Source organism: Arachis ipaensis, chromosome B02, assembly GCF_000816755.2.
Source record: "Arachis ipaensis cultivar K30076 chromosome B02, Araip1.1, whole genome shotgun sequence".
NCBI classification, from domain to species: Eukaryota; Viridiplantae; Streptophyta; class Magnoliopsida; order Fabales; family Fabaceae; genus Arachis; species Arachis ipaensis.
Window position 1 is genome coordinate 4531092 of NC_029786.2, and position 7609 is coordinate 4538700.

At 42.1% G+C, this 7609-nt stretch overlaps 1 protein-coding gene across 1 annotated transcript in view; it reads right to left on the reverse strand.

The window, feature by feature from the left end:
* The window catches only part of LOC107626666 (cytochrome b561 and DOMON domain-containing protein At3g61750), a 3348-nt gene extending 1990 nt beyond the window's left edge, over positions 1-1358 (reverse strand). Inside the window, exons 1-2 of the mRNA XM_021115225.1 lie at positions 1168-1358; positions 401-797 (exon numbers count right to left, since the gene is read on the reverse strand). Coding sequence (XP_020970884.1) covers positions 401-797; positions 1168-1206 — 436 coding nt within the window. The 5' untranslated portion in view covers positions 1207-1358. The remainder of the gene's footprint in view (positions 1-400; positions 798-1167) is intronic.

A 7609-nucleotide genomic window follows, 5' to 3' on the forward strand; every position in this document is an offset into this window, starting at 1 on the left:
CATATGTTGTTTTTCAACCAAGACCCTCTAATTTACAAATTTTGTGATCAAACCCCTATACTAGAATCATTGTTATTTCCTAAAAAATGCTGTAAAGTACACATAACTAATTGATAGTTAGAGTGAAACTATAAACATCTCCATAGTAATTAAATAAAAAATTTCTTTTGAAAGAAGAACTAGAAATTGAAAAAGCATCACATTGTGTAATAAAATAGAGAGTAATTATAAAAATAGTGCATCTGCTATGATGCTTTGATAAAAATCTTGGTTGAAAAACTGAAGAACTTAATTATAAATATTTAAAATATAAGAATTTAATTGAAAATTGCGTGAAACTGCATACACTTCAAGAATAACACTAATGTAGCAACAGTCTTATAGAGAAAAAGTTCAGTACCTGAAGTAAAATCAAATACAAAAGATGTTTTGTCATCATGCTTGGAAAGATGGTTATTGTTCTTGGGATATTTAACACTAAAAGCCAAAAGAACTTGTTGCCTCTCCAATGGAATTTCCATCTTCAACTGGAAAGCCAAATGAATTTCAGCTCCATTGGTTGCCACTGCTGCAGGCAAATTATTTAGTGGCAGTTCACCTTTGTCTTCTAAGACTTCTGACGGTTTCTTGGCGCGCAAGTAAAACTGCTTGATTTTCGAGTGGCCGTGTTTGTTAATCCATCCAACCATCACACTTGAACCAACCATCATGGCATCTTTTGAAAATCCAATTCCAACCCATCCTAGAGTGTAGGGAGCAGATAATATGATAGTTGTTGTTTGATCATTTTGAAGATACTGTAATAAAATCATCACAACACTAAACTAGTAACTAAAAGATTTTGCAAATTCAAAAGGGAGAACAATAATTTGTAGCTGGAATGTGTTTGTTTTAGCTTCCTAATAAGTTATTTTCCAATTAAAGTCTTTTTATAAAAGTTGTAAAAGTTGAAAAGTAAATTTTCTGATAAGCTGTTACTTTTAGCTTCTACAAAAAAAAGCTGAAAAATGAGTTGTTCTTAAAAAAAATCCTTATTGTTTTTTATCTTTAAAATTTATGCTAATATTTCCCTTTTCTTTTTTTTTTTTTTTGAAAATTTGAAGGTAAAACACTCTGAACTAGATCAAAGTGAAAAAAATGAAATAAAAAATAAATTTTGAAACTTACCCTCAATTCATATGTATGCCATACAGGTGTGCATATCATATTGGATATATTCTGGTATGGAGGAGGCAGAAAACTTTGATAATTTGTGTTCTTGCAAGTATTTACTGATGATGCAAAACCACTGCTTCCATGATCATCTTATATATTCATCAAACCTAACGTTGAGCATCATTTCTCTACTTTATAAATTTGTTTTTGATATTTCCATGACCATTGTTTTTTGTTTTTCAATTATAATGTGTATATAGATGTTCCATGTTTCGTCTTTTTTCAGTATAAAAAATTTTATAGGTTTGTTGGGCCACCATGAGAAGAAATTTTGAGAAAGAATTAAGTGAGAGAACACAAAATAAAAAAATACCACATCTAACTCAAAACATTAAAATGTTAAGTTAATGAATATTTCTTTTAATAAACTCCTCACTCTCTTTAGAACTAATTACATACCCTTCCCACACTTTTTTTTGAAACAACGAAAGCTCAACACATTATAGTAGAGCAGTAGATTACAAAAGTAAAAACGAAACACACAAAAGAACACAAAAGGGATCAAATTTGGTCAACTCCGGCAAAGCCATCAACAGCCAAAATGATTAGTACTAGACCACTCCTTGTAGCTCAAAAACGTCCTTCGTTGTACGTCCTCAGCACCTGCTTCCCTGTTGTTGAAGATTCTATCATTTCTCTCCATCCAGATGTTCCAAATCACTGTAAAAAATCCAATCAACAACATATGCCGCTCCTCCTTCCTGTTAAGCATGCCAATCCAACTCTCAAACAGTCCTTTCATGGTTCCTGGGACCGCCCACGGTCTATCAAAATGTCTTAGCCAAGCGCACCACACCTTCCACGTAAACTCACATACAAGAAACAAATGATGAACAGATTCCGTCTCCTTTTTACACAGGGCACACATATTATCATTTTGATGAATCACACCTAACCTGCTCATCCTTTCTTTAGTATTTACCCTATCAATCAGAACGAACCAGCCAAAAAGCTCAATTCTCGTAGATACAAGTCCTCCCCAAATTGATTTAGTGAAACTATAGCTCGTAATCTCTTCCGAAAGAGTCTCCGATTGCACCACCTGCACGAAAAAGTTAGTAGAAAAAATACCTTTATTATCAAACTTCCACACAATATTATCCTCTTTACCAGTTGATAGTTTTACTGGTTTTAACCTTTCATGAAGTTGATGAGCCAATTCCAACTCCCATTGGAATAGCTCCCTCCTCCACTGAAAATTCTAAATCCATTCTAGCCCATCTCAGAACCCACAGTCCCCTATCACATATCCTTGTTAGTTTGAAATAGAGAAGAGCCTTGGAAAACTTCCTTTCAGAGGACCACCTTGCACCCAATTATATTCCCAAAACCGAGTCCATCTTCCATCCCCTACTTCCATCGCCAGGCCACTAATAAGCTTCTCTTTCACCTGTTGTTCTGCTATATTCAACTGACAGATATCTTTCCATGGACCCCCTTAACTGGTAAAGTCTGACTAGATAGCATAGCATTAGGGTCAAGATTATTACACGAACAAACAACCTTCTTCCACAACGGGCATTCCTCCTTTGATAAACGCCACCACCATTTGAACAAAAGCGCTGTGTTCCTGATCACTGCATCTCCGACTCCCAAGCCTCCAGCCTTTTTTGGAGCCTGGACCACTTCCCACTTTACTAGCGGCATACCATAGTTACCATCCCCCTTACACACCACATAAAACTTCTCTGAAGTGCAATCAACTTGTTAGCGACCGCCTTCGGCATCTTGTATAGGCTAAGGTAATAAATCGGTAAGCTATTCAAAACCGATTTGATGAGAATTAGCTTACCTGCTTTGTTTAAGACCTTTGCTTTCCACAAGCTGAGCTTCGATTCCACCTTTTCTATGATAGGCTTTCAAGTCTTCACCAACCGAGGATTCGCACCTAAAGAGACACCGAGGTACCGAATAGGTAGCGCCGCTTGTTTACATCCCAGAAGGCCACACACATGCTCAACCCACTCCTGCTCACAATTCACTGGGATCAGATTCGACTTATCAAAATTGATACTCAGCCCAAACATCAACTCAAAACAACGCAGCAACCTCTTGTAATTCACAATTGTTTATGTCTCCGGGGCAAAACAAGATAGTATCATTTGCGAATTGGAGATGAGACAATTCAATATGATCTCTCCCAACCAGCAATGGAGCAATGCGCCCGTTCCTTACGGCTTCCCTGAACATTCTATGCAAAACATCAACCACGAGCACAAACAGAAGAGGCGAGAGGGTATCCCCTTGTCTTAAACCCATTTCCATTTTAAATGCCTTGGATGGCGAACCATTCACCAGGACCGACATAGAGGCCAAACTGACACACTCCTTCACCCAGTTCCTCCACCTTTGCCCGAACCCCATCTTCTGAAGTACAATATCCACAAAGCTCCATCTGACTCTGTCATATGCTTTCTGAAAGTCTAGCTTTATGATTGCTGCCTTCTTTCTCCGTGACTTGAGCCATTGTACCGTCTCACAAGCGATGGGGGCTCCGTCATGTATCTTCCTACCCTTGACAAAAGCACTATGTGTCTCGCCAACCAAATCCGGCATCACTGTTCTCATTCTCCGTACTAAGACCTTGGAGACCACCTTATACACACACCCCACCATACTAATTGGCCGAAAGTCCTTGATCTCCTTAGCCCCCACAAATTTCGGGGCTAGCGTCACCCATGTGACATTCGCATCGGCTGGTAACTTAGCACTTTGGAAGAAATCCATCACTGCTGCAGTGAACTCCTGGCCAATATCCTCCCAGCATCGTTTGATGAAGTTTAAATTGTACCCATCACTACCCGGGACTTTAGAAGATTCACAGTCCCAAACTGCCTCCCAAATTTCCTCCACCGACGGCATCAACTCCAAAGCCGCAGCCTCTGCTCCATCAATCTGTCTCACCAACCCATCCCAAAAGCCAATCCTCGGAACCAATTCTTACCGATACAGGTCCTTATAAAACCCTCTAATTGCAACATTTATTCTTGTTTGATTCCGCACTACCCGCCCATGAATCATCAGAGCATCAATCCTGTTATTCCGCCTTCTAGCCGAGGCTATGTTATGAAAAAATCTAGTATTTCTATCCATGTACTTAGCATGCTGTGACCGCGACATCTGCTTCTAGTGAAGCTCTTTCCTAACATACCACTTCTCGCAGAAACTCACCAATGCCTTTCTTCTAGCCTCCGTCGTACCATCATAGACACCATCACTAACCACATTATCTAGTTTCTTAATCTCCTCCTCAAGCGTCTGTAGTCTCTTATCCATGTCTCCAAAGTTGTTCTTGTGCCATAGTCGTAGAGGCCCCGCCAAAGCCTTCAACTTACTAGTAAACTGAACGTCTCCCAAATTTCTCCATTCATTTTTAACCATTCTCAGAAAACCCTCATGAGTAAACCAGGAATTCAGAGTTCTGAAAGGTTGTGGGCCACCCCCAATTCTTTTATCCTCCACAATCAACGGACAGTGGTTAGACAACCCTCGAGGCCCACCTTTTAGTCGAACATCAGGAAATTCCTCAACCCACTCTATATTAACTAGGACCCTATCAATCCGACTGCAAGAACGACCTCTGAACCACGTAAACTTCCTATCGTTCAGAGGCAAGTCCACTAACTGCATATCATGTACCCAATTCTTAAACTCCTCCGCTGACATCGGTAAACTACTCGTCCCTTTACGTTCTTCCATATGTAGAATCTCATTAAAATTCCCCAAAAAGCAGAAAGGCACCTGACACAAACCCGCGACATAACTCAATTCCTCCCATACAACCCACTTCTCCTCCCTCTCATGCGCCCCATACACCAGACAAAAAGCACAATTAAAATTATTTTTCATCATCACTCCTTCAACGCACAGCCATCTCTTCCCTTTATAACAGTTGTTGGCTTTGAACAAATCATCATCCCAAATTAACAGCAGACCCCAGAAGCCCCTGCCAACTCAAACTCCCAACCCGTACTACAACCTCAAATTCTTGCAACATCAAACTTAGTAAAATCCTTCCTCTTAGTTTCCACCTCCTAACATGTTTAGCTTATAAAAATTCTTCAACGATTTTATCATATTCAATTTTCCGTCCCCCCTCAACCCCAGTATATTCCAACAACTGAAAATCATTTAACAACATTTGTACTCACCTTATTGAGATTCTTTGGCCGACTTCTTCGTGCCTTTTCTTTTTGTTTTGCCATCTTTCTTTTCACCGCTAACTCTTCATTCTTCTCTTGCAAAATCGCTATAATATCCACTTCTAGAACAGCACCTAACTCCACTGCCAAAGCCCAAGTTTTCTCATTTTCTTTCATCTGACCTTGCATAGTAGTTCTGCCATCGACTGGCCCCTGCCGTCCCTCTGTCTTTGTCTCAGCCTCCGCGTTAGCCACCACACTTCCCTCTCCATTAGCCACATCTTCTCCCACCGTGCCTATCCATGCAGCTGGTCCCGAAACTCGCGGCCCCTCATCCACCTGCGCCGGGTTTCTCGATCGGTTTCCAGAAGAGAGATATGCATGTCCCTCTTCTTCCGGTTCCGGCGGCTCCCTTATCCTCTCCAACTGCCGCGTTCTCCCCTGCCCAACATCACCGGACTTAGCCCTCTGTTGGTCGTCGCGGCCCGCCCCAGCCATGGAGCTACGTGCCTCAACCGCCCTAAAGCCCTGACTGATCAACGCATCCCTTCTTGCACCTACAGCCTCCACCCCTCGTGCGTCTGGGTAGTCTCGCACTCCTTGCGTTCCCATTTCCTTTGGCTGCAGCGTGCTCTTCCCAGCAATCTGGTTGACCCGATATCCTCCATCCCTACCCGGTTCATCACCCGACCCAATTGCTCTCCACAACTGATCCTGACCAGCCTCATCCACATCAGCCCAATCCCTTTGTGTTTTCTCCCCAATCCGCAGCCCACCTTCCTTTCCTTTGACAATTGGGCCCTTTAACACCAAGCCCAGACCACCCTCATCTTCATAACCTTCCTTAGTTTGTTCAATATAAGAGAAGCCCAATCCATTCACACCCCTTATCCTTGTAGTCCCATTAAACACCTCACCTTCACAAACGGCAATTTCCTGCGTAACTGTTCTCTCTGAATCCCCCTCCTCATTCAATCCATAACCCCCAAAATCCTCCTGTCCATTACAGCCAGTGGAGCTATCCGAACCGTAACTCCTTTATCCAAATTAGGAAAATTAAAATTTAAATCATTCAAAATCACATCGTCATTGACCATTCTACCCTCCCCCCCATCGATCATCTTATTATTGAACATCATGAGGTCTGCCGCCGGATCCCCCGGCACCACCTCCTCCATCTGCCTACTCCCACCAGCAACAGAGTTCCTTATCACCGACCAACCACCTCGGTCTCGCACCGTGCTCTATGCACCACATGCCTCATAACCCACTTCTTTAATATAAACATCAAACCCACTACCACCCACTGAGATGTGAATCCAGCCTCGAATGGCGTCAAAATTGCTTGTGTCAACTTGAATGCGTCCAGCTCTAAAGGATGAACCTGCTCCTGTGCCGATATCACAGCTAATGACGTCACCTCATAAGCCACCCATGGTTTTAAACGTCTCTGATGACCAGACATGTAACGGCACCCCATAGTATTCTAACCAAACTCGTCTGGTCTCACACCGTGCCGATTCCTCCCATCTCCAAACTTTATTAAAAAATTGTAACAGTCTATCCAGCTTGAAGGTAAACATCTCCTCTGCATGCTTCACAGAATCAAAGGTGATTAAAACTTTACAAGCGCCGAGCTCGCTTACTTCCACAACATTAGGCACATTTTTGCAAATTGCCCTTCTTAGCGATTGGAGGTCTAACGGTTTCAAAGTGCTTCCCACTAAGCTCCGCACTAACCAATCCATATTCTCCACCGCCACCGTCACTTGAACCCTCTTCATCCGCCCATTCTCGTGATTGTCAGAGACCTGCATGTCATCCTTCTTCACCTCCGCAACTTGTGTCAAAGCCACCTCTTTTCCACTACTAAATTCCTTAAAGTCCCCCTCAAGTTGAACTCCCCGCTCCACAGGCACCCGTCGGTCCCTCTCCTTCGGCTGCCTGCTGAATTTGGCTTCACCTACAGATACGATCCTTCCTCGTAGGCTCATAGGGTTTATCTCCGTAATCGCCTTCGGTGCGCCCCCTTTCGTGGTATATCGTACGAAAGCAAAGAGATAAATTAGTCCCTTTTTCTATTTACGGGCAAGGTAGATATCGTTAATTCTTCCCGTCCAACAAAACAAATGATATAATTTCCTCTTTGAAATATCCTCTGATAAATTATCCACAAACACAAAAAAAAAATCATTTTTCAAACGATGATATTCTTCTCAATTCCAAACCCTAGAATCCTTTGTGCGTGATTA